This window comes from Tiliqua scincoides, chromosome 2, assembly GCF_035046505.1.
Source record: "Tiliqua scincoides isolate rTilSci1 chromosome 2, rTilSci1.hap2, whole genome shotgun sequence".
Taxonomy (NCBI): domain Eukaryota; kingdom Metazoa; phylum Chordata; class Lepidosauria; order Squamata; family Scincidae; genus Tiliqua; species Tiliqua scincoides.
In genome coordinates, this window is record NC_089822.1 from 18,230,410 (window position 1) to 18,249,006 (window position 18,597).

Here is an 18,597-nt window from a genome sequence, read left to right on the forward strand (position 1 = left end):
AAAAGGAACTATTTTTCTTGGTACTAAAACTGTCTACAGTGATTTGCGTCTACAACCGTTTTATGACCAAATGGCTAGAGAAGCCTGGGGTTCTTTTTTGAGAATGTCCATGTAAAAGAATGGCCATTTTCTTTTGGCTTCCTGAATGGAAGTTTGACTACTAATATCCAAGAGCTTGCCTTGGACTAAACATGCTTCTTCAGCCTTGTCTGCTTTACAGGGTTGTTGTGAAAGTAGAAATGGTACTCAGAGCTCTTTAGATGGGATAAAAAAATAACAAAGAAGTAAAACCTACCTTTTCTGTTATGATGCGATTCACACAATTTTTCCCAGTTATTGGCAAAGTGCAGCTTTCCAAAATTTTGTGGGCATTACCCTACAAATTGAAAACAAACAGATGAACGACTGTTTCACCTTCAGATGATCACATTCAAAGATAAAATTGCTCATTTGAAGTTTCTCACCACACCACCTTCTGAATTTTAAACACTACAAATATATATTATTCAAACTGGGATGCTTCCACTGTGGCCAAATCTTTTGGGTAGACTCCTGTTATCAGTTGCTTACATATTCTCGGCTACTTATTCTGGGTTACAAATTCAGGGCAGGAGGTCTGGTCGAGAGGGTAGAGCTGCCGTTAAGCCCAAAGATACATCTGAAGGTTGCCAGTTTAAGATCACTGGAAGCTTTGGGAGCAGCAAAGCCTCGACAAGTTGAGCTGAGTTCTTCTGAGTGACAGCCAAAGAAGCCAGCTCTGAAGCTCTTTCTGTGAGAGAGAATGTGGGAGGCAACGACAGCCAGAATGTTCACCAGACTGAAAAGATCCACCTGGAATGTAGATTGTTCTTGAAAGACAGAACTTATTTGTAATTGTAAAAAGCCCCTCGGGGGTTTAGAGAAAGCCTGCCTGTGTGAACCGCCTTGAACAAAGTCAAAGGAGCACTCCAATGACCAGAAAGGTGGTATATAAATACCAGTATTATTATTATTATTTATGATAGAAAGCACTGCATTTTCAAGAACGTCTTGTTCAACACTTACAACTTCTGCAAAATAGTGCACTATATTCCCAGGACTGGTCGGCCTGACCTTTCCCATTTCTGTAGCTTCAGTCCCTTCTCTTACAAATATTGACTGCAGCCACTAATATTTGCACAGTAGTTTTACAAGTTCTTATGTAGTTCTTTCCCATGCCAGTGACACTAGTGTGTGAAGGACCTCTGTCAATTGTCTAATCTACATTGCTTCCCCTGAATCACAGCTTTTAATGGTGTAATCAGATCATGTGGATACTTCAGCTTATTAACAGCAATAAAAACTTTGCTTCATCCTATTTTTTTTTAAATCAATATAGCACTATCCATATATTTGACATTCTACGTAGTGTGAAAAGATCGATGCTGCAAGAGGCTTGCAATCTAGATATCAACACAAAGGAACTGGGGCAGGGGGTAGAAAAATGGTTGCAGGTGTAGGACAATGTATTTAAAGATGTTTTAAGTATTTTAGAAGTATTAACTTCTAAGTTTGGAGACCGCTGTACTCCGAAAAAGCCCTCCCCATCCTGACCAGCACTTACCATTCTGCCACACTGCTGCTTCATTCTTCACCCAATCCGGACACAGGTATACTCTGGGCAGTTGTATCTATTGCCCAACATCCCAGCAGGCTTTGCAGAAGGATGTCTGGGCAGATGCAACTGCCCAGAGCGTCTCTGTGCTCAGATCAGGTGAAGAATGAAGCGGCAGTGTGGCGGAATGGTAAGTGCTGCTCACAGACAGGGCTCACACCAAATATGGCCCATGGTCCATTGTTGACGAGAGCTGGCCTAGATAAGTGGTTCTTAGCTTATAGTCTGCAACCCCAAAAGACACGTAGGTCCTAACTTATGGTTGTTGCTATACATTCTTTTTCCACGAACAACCAACTTTTCAAAGCCAGACATTTAACTAGGATGAGAAGTTCAGCTTAAAATCTTTTTTTGCCCTACCATCCTATTCCCCTTTGGAAAAAAATAATCACTAAAGACAATAGGTTTGATGTGCTAGTCAAAGACTTCTTCATTTCGCACCTCCCTGGAGTCTGTCCCTCTTTGCATTCCACCCCCTCAAGATCCCTTAAGGAGGGCCCTTTTCATCTCTTAAAAAAATAAAAGTATCCCATTTCCTGAAAAAAAAAAATGCCCAGACCCAATTTTGGGGAATGAAATTGTAACTCAGTTGAGGCTCCAACAGTTCCAATAGAGCCGCTGTTCTGTATGCAAACAAATCCAGGTTCAATCTCTAGCATAGCTTGATATGGCTATGTAGCTTGTCAAGTCTGAATTGCCTCAATCTAGCTGCTCAGGCTTACCCCAGGGCAAGGGGGTAAATGTCCTTTTATACCAGGAAGATCTCCAGCATGCAACATTCCAGCAAAGGATGCAGCATAGCCTGCACAGGGGATTTGCACTGGATTGGGCTGCCCAGTTCCAGATGGCTTGCTTCGGCAAAATCGCCCAATCTCCCCCAGTTTCCCACCCACCCATTCTATTTCACCAATCTAGGCTGCTTTTAAGCATACAACTCTGGATGCAAAATCAGTTCCCAGAAGTACATTGTACAAAAGGCACAGGCCAGGTGTGTGTTAAACCCATATTAAGTTTGCAATCAGGGCTTGGTAAGGTAGCAAAGATGAGAAACTCTGAATCTAGCTGCTAAGAGCTAAAAGCCAATAAAGAATTAGATACCCCAATGCGCTCTGCGTAGGGCTGCCTCTGAAAAGCATTCAGAAACTGCAGTTGGTGAAGAATTGTCCTGCCAGAGTCCTGATGGTGCTGTTACTTGGAGCAAGAGATTCTGCAGCTATTCAACCTGCACAGATTCCTAATATGTTTCCAGGCTGTTTTAAAGCTCTAAACTATTTGGGTCCAGGATTTCTTTGACCCACCTCCAAGGTGCTCCTAGGTATGCAAGACCAGATCTGGTCTGCTGCAGTGCTAGGCTTTGGACCCCATTTCCCAGGGATTTCATACATTAGTGAAGATCGCCTTGTTCAGGAAGGCTTTAGACGATTTTTAGTTTTGCCAAATTTACGTGGCTCTGCTTGCTTACATGCTGCTGCTGTTGCTTCTTGTTTTACTATTGTCCTTTAATTTATTTAGGATATTTTATGTAGTTGAATTCAACTGTGTGCAGCTTGGGGAGCATTTGCCAAAAAGTGGTCAAAACATTTTAAATATAGACTTCTGAAATTACCGGGAGCCAGCTTTTACATCTGTTAACAGTAGCTGAACAGCTTTTGTAATTTCCCCCTTTTGCTTTCATCTCCAATTATTCATTTGCATTTATACATTTCAAAAGGCAGCTTAGCCTAGTATGGCATTCTTAAAATTAATCGGTGATGAATCTTCTGGATTTTACAGTGGTGTCTTCCCTGCTTAAATTCCTTCTTATCACCAGATGTGCAATGTGCAATTTCTTTTTAAATGTTTCATTCTTTAAGCAGCATGCACTCCCAAAAAGTAGCATATTTTTTTCCTTTTCTGTAGGGAGCAGTTGTTTCATTCTAATTTATGCCAGTTAACATCTATATCCACTACTGAGGTAGCTCGCTGCCCCTCCCTTGAAATCAACTACTTCAAGGAAAAACAACTGGACGATCAACAATATGTCTTCCATGCTTAAAGGACCTTCCCAGAGTCTGTTCCTAGCACAGTAACCATCTGTCTGTGCTATTTTTAAGGAAAGTGTTCATCAGGTACACCTTTAAGGTCATGCAATATCTCCTTGAAGCATCCTGGGGAGACTGAAACGCACAGGCTTTCAAGACAGCTGCTGTGACCCTGGCACTGCAGAACGTTTCAATTAAAGGGTATCTGACTGTCATCCATTATTACAGCAGTGCTTAAAACCTATCTGCAGCCATATGCAGAGAAAAAGAAATCACTATGCGAGGTGCACAAATGAGGGATCAGCCAACACAAAGGTTTTGCAGACTGTATGCTGTATCTCCCAATGGAAGAACTGTTATGTCTCCCAGACTTTCCTGAGCCCCAGGCCCAGCCCAGTTTTTGTGGGTCAAGAGTTGTGTATCCATTATTGTAATTACCATTTCTAAAATGCATATTGCATAGTCCTACCCTGCAGGGCTTTCAAAAGGAGACCACTTATATTGGCCCATTTGCTGCCACAGCTGACATTTCCAGAGGCTTGTCAGGCATTGCTAGATCCTGGATTGTGGTGTCTGCACTGACAAAGCAGGCAGAGGAGGACATATCAGACATTCAGGATGAGTTTGGAAACAAGAGGTTTGGAGGAGAAAAGAAAATTTGGCTTTGATCAAAAGAGCTTGTACCAGGACAGAGAATAGCATGGCTGAAGTCTAGAAACAAAAATAAAAAAGAAGGAGGTAACAGATGTACTTGTGGCATAAAACAATATAGAGTTCTCACATCTAAAAAGTATAATCTCTGAGTTATAAGTATACCTTGGCCGAGTGCTCCATTGTGACCACCACTTTGGTTCTTGAGCTAGACACCAAGTCCATGGCACCACCCATTCCTTTTACCATCTTCCCCTAAAGAGCCAAAGATTAAAACATAATAGAGAAACAAGTTGAATAAATACACAAGGAATATACTGCAGCCCCTTGCTCTCCTGCACTGAAACACACACACACACACACACACACACACACTCTCTCTCTCTCTCTCTCTCTCTCTCTCTACAAGCAGCAAACATTTAAAGCATACAGAACCCACCTACCTTTAATATAGCTGATGGCACAGGGGGCTCTGGAATGCCCTCCCAGTTTGCACACCCTCTTCTAACCCTGAGCAGCTCCTCTAATGGTGCTCTGCTGGGCCAAGTCATCAAGGGCACCCCCAAAAACTGAAGCTGGTGCTCAAGTCCCCAATTGCATTAGTATCAGTGGATTACACTGCACTTAACCAAACCAAGTTAGCCCCACGAGTAGAAGCTTGATTTCTGGGTGATAACAAAATAAGAACACATAACACTGCTTTCTGCACTTTTCATTTTTTTAAAAACAAAAAACAAACCCGAAATCTACAAAAAGACCCATTTTCTAACACCTAATTGACTGTGGAATAACTGTGGCTGCATCTGCTGACACTATACCACCTACCTAGTACATTTTTAAAGCTATTATAATTTTATTATAACTTATAAAAATGTGCCCTTGAAATAAAAACACTGCTTTCTGTACCTCTCTCCCTTGGAAAAAACAAAACCTACAAAAAAACCCATTTTAAGAACACCTTAAGAAATGAAGTGGTAACAGATTTGGCTTTGCATTGTTTACCAGATTCCAAAAACACATTAAGAATCTATACTCTCCTTCTAAGAAGAAACTTAAAAAGGCTTACATATAGCCTGACATCCAGCCTTAACCAATGTTGTTGTTTTTTTGCAACTTTAGAAATCCCTTAAGTTATTGAGAACTAACTGGAAGGAAGCCCTGGGTGATTTATCTTGCTTCCTTTGAGATCATGTTTTAAATCTGAGTTTTTCTGTAAAATGTAACAAGCAACATTATTAAGATACTACTGTTATCTGAGTTTAACAAAAAGATAACCATCTCTCCTATTCCAATATTTTGCTTTCCATTTCCTCAATAAATAGTACACAACTAGACAGAACTGAAGATGAATTGCTCTGAAATATATTTGCTCTGTCATTTTTTCCATTGACTGCCAGCCCCAAAATGATACAAATTAGAGAATTATTGCCATGGCACTGCCATATGACAGTTGGATTAGATTCGGCTGGGGAGCAAGAGGAAAAGGGCAGGAAGCAGAAGCCAAGAAGTGCTAGGCAATTGTTATAATAATGTTTTTCCCCCCTCCAGGAGAGAGACAAAAGGATAAAAGTAGTAACTGGTTAAATATTCTTGAAACATGATAGACAGGGACCTGCATACACAGTTAAAAACTTTTCTAAGATGGAAACCTGCTCCCATATCCACATTTTGACTCCAATCTTTTGACCAACTGTTTTTAAATGGAGATACAAAAGGGCCATAGCTCAGTGATTGAGCACATGCCCTGCATGCAGAAAGTCCCTGTTCCAATCTCTACTTAACCCTTCATGAAACCCTGAAACATCTTTGCCAATCAGCATCAACAATACTAGAGAGACTTCATATGTTCAAGTGTGCAGTTCTTTGGGAAGACAGTCACACTTTAGCTTCCAGGAAGCTGAGCTGTGCGGGGCCCAATTTAGAGCTCAGTGGCTGCACAGCTTAGCAGGAACAGCAATCATGACAGGCTGGCAGACATACTGTTCAAAGTCGTCCAGGACAGCTGGATGGACCACTGGTTTGATGCTATACAACTTCTGTATTCAGTAATAAGGCTTTGTTCAGGATAAGCAGCTACCAGAAGTAAGCCTTTCTTTTGCAAGAACTCTTTTCGATAAGAACAGCAGATAAAAGATGATAATAAATTTCTCCCCATTTGTATGTCAACTGCAGAAGTTTCCCATGTAGTCTTTGGGATTCATCAATCGTTAGTCTCCAGGCATCTCTGTTACTGGTTCAGTGGTTTATTTGCTATTACATCACATCAGCAACACCAGTATTTATGATATTAATATTCATAAATCCCTAGGAGATCTCATCCATCACTTTTAAACCCTCTTCTGCTTCCTCCTCCTCTGCTCTTAAAATGTGATCTTCAATGGCTTGGGGCTATTCTACCGATATGAAAGCATCATTAGTCAAAAGAAACTACATAATCACATGTGGTCGCCCCCCCTCCCTTTTTCCAGGAAGGATACATAATTCATTGCAAAATATACTTCACAATGTGGAAAACTAAACCCATCACCACAAAGAACTGTGGTACTGCTTTTCTAAAGAAAACAAAAACTGTATCACAATTAGGATTGCCAGATCAGATTTTTGAGACAAAGCCTGGTGAGATCACAAGACAGAAAACCTTGAAAAATGGAGGAAATAAAATCTGTTCCAATTGATTGGGCAGCAATAAAAGGCAGGGCCTAGTGATAGCTCCCCATGGGCCTGAGATTAACTTCAGCCCCTCCCCATCCAGCTGAGAAAAGAGTTGGGAAAACAAGGCCATGTTGGGCCAACTAGTTACTCTAATCTACTGGTTCCCAACCTGTGGTCTGTGGTCCCAACCTGTGGTCTGTAGTGGACCACAGGTGGTCAGCCAGACTCTGATAAGTAGTCCATGAGGCCTCAGGAATAAAATCACCTTCAATCACTTCCAGCATCATGTTATGCAAGTACTCCCTCGTGGACCACCATAATTACTGTTTATGGGTGGTCCATTCTCCACCCTCTCTAGTAGTCTCTGGGGGAATGCTCACTTGGAAGATGCTTTCCCACAGACCACATGAGAGTGTGGAGACACTGAAGGTTGCAGCTGAGGGCGGTCCGTTCTCCACATTTTCTGGTGGTCTGTGGGGGAGTGCTCACTTGGGAAATGCTTCCCCACAGACGACCAAAGAAAGCAGAGACTGCCCACAGCTGGCATTGCATGTGGTCCACGACTATTCCAATTTTTGCCTCAGTGGTCCATGAGCTCCTAAAGGTTGAGAAACACTGCTAACCAAAAGCTCCCACTAAAATGCCCTCATCAGTCATAAGTGCTTCAAAAAACACCTGACCAAAAATACCTGAGGATGTCAACTACTTTCAAAATGGGAAACAACAGGGTAAATGGCGCTCACATCACTAAACCAGTTATGTATGAATAATTTGTATTCAACTGTAGGAGGTTTTACTCTTATTTAAAATACAGATGCATCTTATCACTTAACATTTGAGTTAATGTAACGGGCAGGAGGTCTGGTCTAGAAGGTAGAGCCTCCATTTGCCTTAAGATAACATCCACAAGGTCGCCAGTTCGAGGCCACCGGCACCGTGCGACCTTGAAGCAGCTGACAAGCTGAGCTGAGTTATTCCATCTGCTCTGAGCATGGGAGGATGGAGGCCAGAATGTGAAAACAGGCCAGAAAGAAACATCTGAATGTTGTGGTTCATGGAAGATAGAACCTTCTTTCAATTGTAAAAATCCCTATGGGGATTTAAATAGCCTGCCTATGTAAACCACCTTGAATAAAGTCTTGAATAAAGACCAAGAAAGGCGGTTTATAAATATCTGTATTATTATTATTATTTCCCACCTAAAAACACACTAGATTAGGGGTGTCAAACTTGTTCCATATAGCGGGCCGAATAGCATTCATGATGCCTACTGAGGATCATAAGTGATGTCATTAAGCAGAAGACGAGCAGAATTGCTTTTTCTCACTTTGGAATGCATTAGCTGCAAATGATAGAAGAGAAAACAAGCAATTCTTGATCATGTTTTCAAGACATGGGAGAGCCAATTATCATGCAGGCTGCCCATTGAGCTGTGATAGCACAGCTCAGCAGCTGAGAGTAGCTGGTGGCGGTGCTGGGAGAACCCAAGGGCAGGTTAGAGAGCTTCTGCAGGCCACATCTGGCCCCCAGACCTTATGTTTGACACCCTTGCACCAGACCGTTGAGAGTTTTGCCTGAGTGAGTCCTAGTTTAGCCAGTGGACTTAGAGCACTGGCTTGACCTGAAAGAGGGAGAAATGGAGGAAGATTGCTAAGTGGAGAACCAAGGGCTTTTTGTTTAATCTCACTATTCGTGGGGTAGGTAGAGCTCTGTCGAGGAATATTAACATGTCCAGATCTTTGTCCAGCATGTCTTCTGTGGCCGGGGGGGGGGGGGGGAGAGATCAGCCAGGGGGGAAGATTGGCTGAATGGGGTGAGGAAGGTGGTAAATGTATCATTGAGACTACTGCAGTGCAGTCTATATGGGGCCACCATCGAAGACATTCCAGAAGCCTCAACTCTGCAGAATCTGGCAGCCCATGTGGTCACAAGAGCTTGACAAATTTTTAGGCCACTGGGGTTTTAAGTGTTGTTTTTATTATGCATGACTTTATCTTTTTCTGTTGGAAACTGCTTTGAGCACCAGGTTTTGTTATCTAGGAAAAGGTGGTATAGAAATCTCAAAGTAAATAAAAATAAAATGTGTTCCCTTCCTCATAAACACTTATCTGTAGTGCTATAAAACAAACCAATACATTTCAGCCACTGGTTGCCATGGCAAGCAAGAATGATTTTCAGCATAGCAGGAAAGCTTATGGTTGGTTGTTTCATTCAAGAGTCAATATGCAATGTGTGACTAGCATGAGCAAGTAAGTCAGGGAAGCGAAATGGAATGATCTGGGCACATCTGTCTTTTAGTAAACTGGGACAAGAAGTATCCAGATCTCCTCCTCCTCCTCCCCTCCATGGGTCTCAAGAGCCATACCTCTAAGACCACCAGTAGGTTCTGGGCACAGAGGTGGGCCCAGGACTTTCAGTTATTCTAGCCCTGTATCCAAGGTCTTTGTTGCCGTACTTTTTAATACTGTATGCAGACAAGCTCCAAATCCAGCTAAATTCAGGTGTGACCAAGTCCTTGCCATGAAGAATCATCACTCTCTTGAAAATCTCCCCTCCTCCCCCCTTGAATGACAGCTATCTGTGTACACCAAGGCTGACCTAGAAATCAGCCTGACACATCATCCATTATGTCCAGAACTCTGGGTCACGTAACAGTCCTCTCTAAGATGCACAATGCCAGTTTGATATCACCACGAAAACAAAAACCTCAATTGAAACCTCCCTGTATTCCTGTTGGGTTGAGCTCATGCTTAATCACTGGTCCAGAAATTTGAGGATCCATTAATTTCAAATCAGACTATCAGAACTTTGGGGGTTAGTCTCCCCAAAATGGAATAAAAAGAAACTGACCAGTTGGGTCAAAACATATGTTTTGCTTGGCATGTCAGCATGGGTTGATGTCTGCCCTCTGTAATAGTGCTGTGGCTTGGTTGCTTATCTCTGGACCAAAAATAGTTACCCACCCCCATGGCTCTAGGGTATGTGTGTGTGTGTGTGTTCCATGATTTTATTTATTGGTTTTATACATTGCACATTTTACTGCGGAACTTTGTAAGGCACCTTGGGCATTTCCTTTGGCAGAAGGCAGGATACAATTTTTTTTAATAAAACAAAGATGCCAGCCAAGTGAGAACAAATGCTGATGCCAGCTAGGAACAGGTCAAGGCAACTCCTGAGAGATGGTATTTTCCACTCTGGTGAAGGAGATTAGGACACTGTAGGATGCCAACTGCAAGTGAATTTCCTTGAGGCAGGAACCGTTTTAGTTAGAGCCTCTTAAATTTCTTTTGAAAATTTGCTTTTTCATCAATTTGAAATTGATGGAATTTGACTTTTTCTCTTGTCCCATTTTTTTTTCTTTTTATAATTAAACAAACTGGCTTAGTTCTTTACCTAAAGAGCAACTAGAGCTCAGTACAGTACTACTGAAAGCAGCAGAACTTAAATTAGCTATTACGAGCTTTGCCATGGGTTTCAATAGCATTTCATGACAACTCACTTTAACAGGACTTGGGCCAATATGCGATATTATAAATACACACTGCCAACTCTACACAAAACATAATGTAACAAGACAGGCTTTCAAGCTCTTCACCCATGTTAAAAATGCATGGAATAATCCTAAATTGATATCTTGGGATACCAATACATCTAACAGACACTACAGACAAGCATTGTACAGAAGGGTACCCATATCCATGGATCCGGTATCTGCTGTTTCGGTTATCCATGGATCAGGTCTGCAGGGCCCCCCTGCGTATGCCCCCTGCGCGCACCCCCTCCAGACCTCCTAATGCTTTATAAGGTATTTAAAACATCTTAGTTTTTTTTGAAAAACCAGAAGCAATTTTTATTCAACATAATCATCATGCGCAGAGACCGTGGGCAGATGTGCCCAGAAGACCCTCCAGAGACAAGGGGAGTGGAACAGAGTGGGGCATTCCCTAGTATCTGCTGTTTGACTTAACCATGGGGGGAGGGTTCTGGAATGGAACCCCAGTGGATACTGAATTATATTTCTACTTTTCCCCCTTTTTATTCGAGAGGAAGCAAAAATTGGCAACCTTCAGTCTTGAAAGACTATGGTATCGCGCTCTGAAAGGTGGTTTTGGCACAGCGTCTAGTGTGGCTGAAAAGGCCAATCCGGGAGTGACAATCCCTTCCACACTGGGAGCAAGTGCAGTCTGTCCCTGGTCTGTCTCCCTGGCTATGGGCCTTCCTTCTTTGCCTCTTATATCCTTTTTGAAAGGTAGGTTCTCTCAGAGGATTTGTTACTATGATGTATACCTGGAAAAAGAGAGAGGACCTAAACACTAAATTCTCTTTACCTTTGCCAAACCTTGAGGGCAAGTCAGACTATTTTCCAGGATCCCTAAATTGGTGTCAGGGGACAAATGAATGAAAAGACTTAAGTATGACATATCACAAGTTGCAGCTTCACAGTGGGAAGTGAATTGGCTCCATGCTCCAGTGTTACACAATAATAAAAAGGAAACACATATAAGAACTAAAAACTTGTTACCTGGGTTTCAGAAGTTTGTTTTTCTCTTTTTGCACCACAAGTGTGTTTAAAATTGATTCCTTCTGTTGCTTACATTTTAGAATTTCACAAGTTTGGCTATGATCAGCTAGATTCCTCACTGAAAACTAATGTGACTCAGACACAAAGCAGTGAATAAAAAAATGCCTCCAATTAATAACTGAAGGTTTTTGACCAAGGAGTTGTATCAAAAATGAAGAAGTAGATGGTCAAATACAGTGATGATGGCTTGCCATGGGGAGAGGACAGTAGCATATTATCTTGTTTTGTAAAACAATAAATACTTCCCTTAAAATACCAACAGATAATTAAGAAGTAGGTGAAACTTTGTCCTGTTATTTGCCTCAACTTTTTACCTGGTCTGCAACAATGTATTCTGTTATGTTTTTGTTACGTTTCATCAATTATTTTATATCTTGTAATTTTTCTCCACCCTAAATAACAAAAGCTTTTGTAGAAAGGCAGCACATAAATGTTGACAACTATATTTAATAACTGGGGAACCTGAAAGGACATGGAGGGTTACCAGCTCTAAAGGACTGACAAGAGGTTCAGCCAATAGCAAACGCTCTCATTGCAGATTTTGGGGCAGATGGATGTTAGTGGGATAATCGGATGAAATACTCTTGTGGAAATCACTCACAACTAGTGGTTCAAGTGTTAGACCTGAAAGATCCAGGTTAAAATCCCCAATCAGTCATCCACCCTCCTGGATGACCGTGGGCCAGATTATCTCTCAGTTTAATCTACCTCACAGGGTTATTGTACATAGTTTCCTTCCTCCTTTTGTCCTCTCATCACCCTAAGCTCCTTGGAGGAAGGGCAGAATAACAGTGTGAAAAAACAACTAACATAAGAACATAAGAACAGCCCCACTGGATCAGGCCATAGGCCCATCTAGTCCAGCTTCCTGTATCTCACAGCGGCCCACCAAATGCCCCAGGGAGCGCACCAGATAACAAGAGACCTCATCCTGGTGCCCTCCCTTGCATCTGGCATTCTGACATAACCCATTTCTAAAATCAGGAGATTGCGCATACACATCATGGCTTGTACACCATAATGGATTTTTCCTCCAGAAACTTGTCCAATCCCCTTTTAAAGGCGTCCAGGCTAGACGCCATCACCACATCCTGTGGCAAGGAGTTCCACAGACCGACCACACGCTGAGTAAAGAAATATTTTCTTTTGTCTGTCCTAACCCGCCCAACACTCAATTTTAGTGGATGTCCCCTGGTTCTGGTATTATGTGAGAGTGTAAAGAGCATCTCCCTATCCACTCTGTCCATCCCCTGCATAATTTTGTATGTCTCAATCATGTCCCCCCCAGGCGTCTCTTTTCTAGGCTGAAGAGGCCCAAACGCCGTAGCCTTTCCTCATAAGGAAGGTGCCCCAGCCCCGTAATCATCTTAGTAGCTCTCTTTTGCACCTTTTCCATTTCCACTATGTCTTTTTTGAGATGCGGCGACCAGAACTGGACACAATACTCCAGGTGTGGCCTTACCATAGATTTGTACAACGGCATTATAATACTAGCCGTTTTGTTCTCAATACCCTTCCTAATGATCCCAAGCATAGAATTGGCCTTCTTCACTGCCGCCGCACATTGGGTCGACACTTTCATCGACCTGTCCACCACCACCCCAAGATCTCTCTCCTGATCTGTCACAGACAGCTCAGAACCCATCAGCCTATATCTAAAGTTTTGATTTTTTGCCCCAATGTGCATGACTTTACACTTACTGACATTGAAGCGCATCTGCCATTTTGCTGCCCATTCTGCCAGTCTGGAGAGATTCTTCTGGAGCTCTAACCAACAACATCTTCTGAATTAAAGCCAATTATTTTTTCAAAAAAACCAGTTTTTATATCTCAAACCCTCGGAATAAGATGACGTACCAAGTAAAACCCCAGCTTGCCCAGTGGGGCTTCTCAAAACTCATCTTGTCTCCACTACCAACCAGGGGTCAACTGTGGCATCGACGGAGTGGCACAGGCCTCTCCACTGACACTGCTTACTCCCTGGGTGCCACAAATGTGCTTTACGGCACATTTCAGATACCCAATGTCCTAGGGCTAAGCCTAAACCCTGACGTATACTTTTTGCCAACTTAATGTTTAACTCCTACAGAAGTTCTAAATCAGTTTAAATTGTCAAATCACCTACTTCAACATATCCCTACTGAAGTCCTCTAAACTGGTTTGAGACCTCTTCTTTTGCTTTTTTGCAATAAAACAGAATTAGGCTACACCAGTGGCTCTCACACATTTAGCACCAGGACTCACTTTTTAGAATGAGAATCTCTTAGGACACACCGGAAGTGGTGTCATGACCGGAAGTGACATAATCAAGCAGGAAAAAATTTTTTTAACAATCCTAGGCTGCAGTCCTACCCACACTCACCCAGGAGTAAGTCCCATTTACTATTATTGTTAAAAGTATATGCAGTAGATAGTAGCCTGTTAAAAGTACAGACCTGTAGCATTTCCCCAAATGCAGTTACTTACCAGGGTAGCATCAAGTCTAATATATCAAAGATAAAATATTGAAATGAATGGTGACCCACCTGAAATTGGCTCGCAACCCACCTAGTAGGTCCCGATCCACAGAAACACTGGGCTACACAATTATGTACCCAAAACTACAATCATTTGTCTGATCTTTATTATTACTGTAGTTTTCTTCCTCCAACTCTCTAAATCTCCCTTCTAAATTTTTAATTATTGCTAGAAACAGATTTCACGGAAACATTTCTGTAAAACTCTTGTTATAAATGCAAGGATTAAAATGGAAAAAATTATCCATTCTCCATCTACTTACCGGAATCATCCAGTTGGCCAGATCACCATACTTGGACACCTGCATTGCTCCAAGCATAGTCAAATTAACATGCCCTCTGTTAAACAAGAAATCATGAAATTAGCATACGATATCATCAAGCATAATTTTAATCCTATTTACAAGCCTTCTAAATAGCTAAGGGAGGCAATGTTCTTGACTAATTGTACTCAAGAACACAATTCTTCTTGAGTACAATTGAAACTCAATGTTTCAAGGAACTTCAGGGGACTTCAGTAGGAGACAATGAACTTCATTCATTTTTTAAAAATGATAAATGGCTTGATAAATGGGAGACTCAAGACTGCAATCCCATGCATTTGGGAATAAATCCTGAGAAATTCAGTGGCCCGAGGCTCATTTTCTACAAATCAAATTAGATGTTCCAAAATACATGGCTTCTGTCTTCATTACAAGTTGTCTTTTCATGAAATATCAATAAGCCCAAAGTAGGTGACCTGCTGACTGTGCCTCAATGTGGTCACCTCCACACCTATCAGAAGCAGTGCATTCAGCTTTGTTATCTGTACAGCTTGAGCCTACTTTTCAGAGGAAAACTGGAAGTGATTTTTTTATGCTTTTAAAAGGCATTGGGAGGGCCAGGGAAGCTTCCTTTTAAAGGCAATTTTAATGCCTTTTAAATGGCAAAAAAGCTGATTTTAAAGGCAAAACAAGGGAGATCCATTCTGGAAAGTCAAGTTCTGCATGAAAACAGCACTATAAAATATGACATTAATAGGAAGGGAGCTGATGGGCCCAGAATCTGCACTGCTCCCATTGGCTAGAACAGTGTAAATTACACTGGGAAAAGGAATGCTGTAATGAATCAGTGCTAAAGGAAGCAGCATTATGGGAGATACTATCAGCATGCTTGAAAGATTATTGACAGTTGGATGGATTACTAACAAGTTCAAGTACCAGCTAGGCCTGTGCTCTTAACATTTAGCAAACTAGGTCTCTCATTTACATACCCTCTAATCATTGCAAAAGACTCATCACTGGAGAAATAGGAGGCTCCGGGAAGCACAGTGACCGTCTCTTTACCTACGGGACAAAAAGGATGTCATAGTTACTATAGCTAAGTAGAAGAACTCCTGGTGACATTAGAAAGCCATGTTGTCCATTTCATGAACCTAACATACAGGGGTCCTCAAAAGTTTTACTTTGGGGAAAAAGATTAGGGCTGCATCACTGAGTCAACTGATTGAGAATAGATGTACTTTAACTAGCTGTCAACAGACTTTAAAATATTTTTTAAATACAACTTCTTATAAAACTGGAGATGCAAGGGCATTCCCCCTGCAAGACAGAAAATGAAAACCTGTCTTAAGCCAAGCTGTTAAGTGTGTGCGTAACAGGATGGGGCCGCAGCTCAACAATACATGTGTTTTGCACACAGGTAGTCTTGGGTTCAATCCCAGGCACTCCAGGTAGAGCACCAAATCCAACACACTGGAGTCATCATAGACAATACTGACCTAAGGTAGACCAATTGACTCAGTATAAGGCAGCTCCATAGGTTCATATGCTTGCATGGTCTTATAGACAGAATGCTGGTTTAGATACTGATACCATGGAGGCCTGAAGTTGTCTTTCCTCTGACATTTGCTGAAAGGCTTTAAGACAATTATAATCACCCAGTCAACCTCACAGGGTTACAGCGAGGATTCCAATGCAAAAAAGTTACGTACACTGTCTTGAGCTCCTTGGGGAGGGAAAGGCAAGTTATAAAGGGCAAAGAAAGGTTCACCTGCATTGATAAGGTCAGGGTCAACTTCATTTTTCAGCGGATAAGGTCCCTAAGATTAAAAAACAAAATACATTTTTAAAAATCCAAGGATTACCTTCCCAATCCACTGTTTCAATTATATCTTCCGTAATTGTTCCTACTGTTCTCCCCTCCTCCTTTTTTCTTCGTTACTGGCTTCTGAAACAGTATTCACATTCTATTCTTACCAAGCCAAGGACTCCATTTTCACTCTGTAGGTGAACTGTTATATCTGGACTGATGAAGTTGCTGGCAAGTAGTGGAATGCCAATGCCCAGGTTAGCTGAAGTGAATTTGTCAAGGTCCAGTAGAAGAGTTCATTTTCACAAATGCATTCATTCACCTGTGCCTTAATTTAAAAAAGCAAGCCTTCAACACAGACAAAGGATACCATACATTCCATCTTCAAATTCAAGAGCTGCTCGCCTGATGATCCTCTCTCTTACGTTATCCCCGCCTTTCTTTTGTTTGCTGGATTCATCTTCTTTTCGGACGGATAATCGCTAAGGAAGTAAAAAGGAACCAAGAAGTTGATGCTAATTACATTTTTCATGTAACTTTACATACACTTGTATTAACCATTTATGTAGACGTTACATACATTATAGCCACACACACACACACACACACACACACACACACACACACACATTGGACCTTGAAGAACAAACAGACTTTAGTAAAGCTAATGTTCTCTGTCTGCTCACCACTTTGAACTTCTCTTCCTACAGACATGATCATAACAGAAGAAAGTTTTCCATTCTGCCCCTCCCCCAGAAAACAACCTAAATGACTGATAAGGTATTCTTATTGTACATCCTAAGGGCAGAGGATGCTAAACAGGACAGAACTGAGATGTGCAAAAAATGGGAGCATACACAATTTGGTTACTCCTGCAAATGCATCTGACAGGAGATCTCCAAAGTATGTTTAAGCATAATGTGAGGACACCCTCCTTTCTACATTGCCACAGTGGAGTCCTAGGATATCTGATGACTGCATTCTCATCTATCCCACATGACCCAGTGGTTGCCCATCCTACAACCAATCACCTCATGCCAAGAAGCTCCAACCTTCTCTGGCAATTTTGCTGCCCTAGTTTTAATGGACTGCTGCTCATCCAGCCCTCAGGTCAATCCTCTTTCCCTTCTCTAGCATTCCTGAGCAAAAGCAGCACATTAACCAGTGGAACATGGGTAGAAAGAAAAATCTTTTCTTCTGGTACTACTCAAGGCTACCACCTACTGGTGCCATGTTCCACCATGGGCCTTGAGACAGATATGCAAATAGTGGATCTCAAACAGTGGGTCAAAAACAACCACCAGCCAGCCGGTCAAACAGTTTCCCAGAAAACCTACATTTGATCAATTCTAAAAAGAAACAATGGATGGCAATGGCAGCAGAAAGGCAAGAGTGCCTTCAGGTTTGCTGTAGTTGGTATTAAATATTTTTGATTCAGCAATGCTGCTGATATATTTTTCTTCTTTTGATTGCCCGAACAAATCTTCATGGATCCACAGGACGGTCAGCCCAAGCTGGTAGCCTTCAGAAGCTCAGAAGTTAAAAACTAGACTTGACTTCAATAGATAACTGGATCATGAATTGGTTCGATAGGCAAAACTAAAGACTTGAATTACAGCCAGACCATGGGGTACCTGCTTCAATCAAAAAGCATCCACCGAGGACAAAGGGTTTTGAAAATCCTTTGAAATGTTGCTCAATATTGCCTGAATACAGAGCTACTCCCAGACAAAATGACCTTATTTGGCGAAACCAATTTTCAGTAAGGCTTGGAGAGGGGAAGTCAAGCTTTTCCACCTCTCTTCCTGGCCCTGTGCACAAAAATTAAGTGTGCTCCTGCAGGTTCACTACTATTAACATTTGAACCATCACAGGGGTGGAGTTAACACTCAGTGAAGTAGCAGGGAACCTTGGAGGGCTCGGGGGGGGGGGGAACTGCTAAATAGATGTGTTTTCCAAGGACCTCAACAATGAAGTACTCTTCGTTGCCAAGAAGGAATGAAGGCTGAGAGCTTGAATGGGGCAGTCTCTTGAGACGGCAGTTTCAGAGGTATTTTCCCCGATTGCTCTGTGCTGAATCACATTGTATCCTGGATGCCATCTTCGGAGACGAATCGGACAGCTGAGGACTCCCACCCACCCATGGCCTAGATAAAACATGAAACCTCTGTAGTTTAACCCATTTTCCTTACCTGCATCTGTAATAAATAAATAAACTTTGCACATGAACCATCACAACACATTAAGATCCACAGACCAAGCTTCTTGGGCCCAGTTCAGGTGATACTCTCTTGTCCAGATTGGTCCCATGCAATAAAAATGTCTCACATCCTGGCCCCACCTCTTGTCCCAGGAAATGTCGGACCAGTTCCATTAACTCCACACTATATTAAGCCAACTGGCCTGAATTCCCCTAGATGAGAGGTACCAGGAAGCAGCACATACATGGTTTATTACATGGGGCCAGTCCAG

At 42.0% G+C, this 18,597-nt stretch overlaps 1 protein-coding gene across 1 annotated transcript in view; it reads right to left on the minus strand.

The window, feature by feature from the left end:
• The window catches only part of OXCT1 (3-oxoacid CoA-transferase 1), a 79,257-nt gene that overhangs the window by 11,490 nt on the left and 49,170 nt on the right, over positions 1 to 18,597 (minus strand). The window contains exons 9-15 of the mRNA XM_066613653.1: positions 16,496 to 16,607; positions 16,293 to 16,387; positions 16,087 to 16,135; positions 15,308 to 15,380; positions 14,319 to 14,394; positions 4,471 to 4,560; positions 296 to 376 (exon numbers count right to left, since the gene is read on the minus strand). Of these exons, the coding sequence (XP_066469750.1) occupies positions 296 to 376; positions 4,471 to 4,560; positions 14,319 to 14,394; positions 15,308 to 15,380; positions 16,087 to 16,135; positions 16,293 to 16,387; positions 16,496 to 16,607 (576 nt within the window). The remainder of the gene's footprint in view (positions 1 to 295; positions 377 to 4,470; positions 4,561 to 14,318; positions 14,395 to 15,307; positions 15,381 to 16,086; positions 16,136 to 16,292; positions 16,388 to 16,495; positions 16,608 to 18,597) is intronic.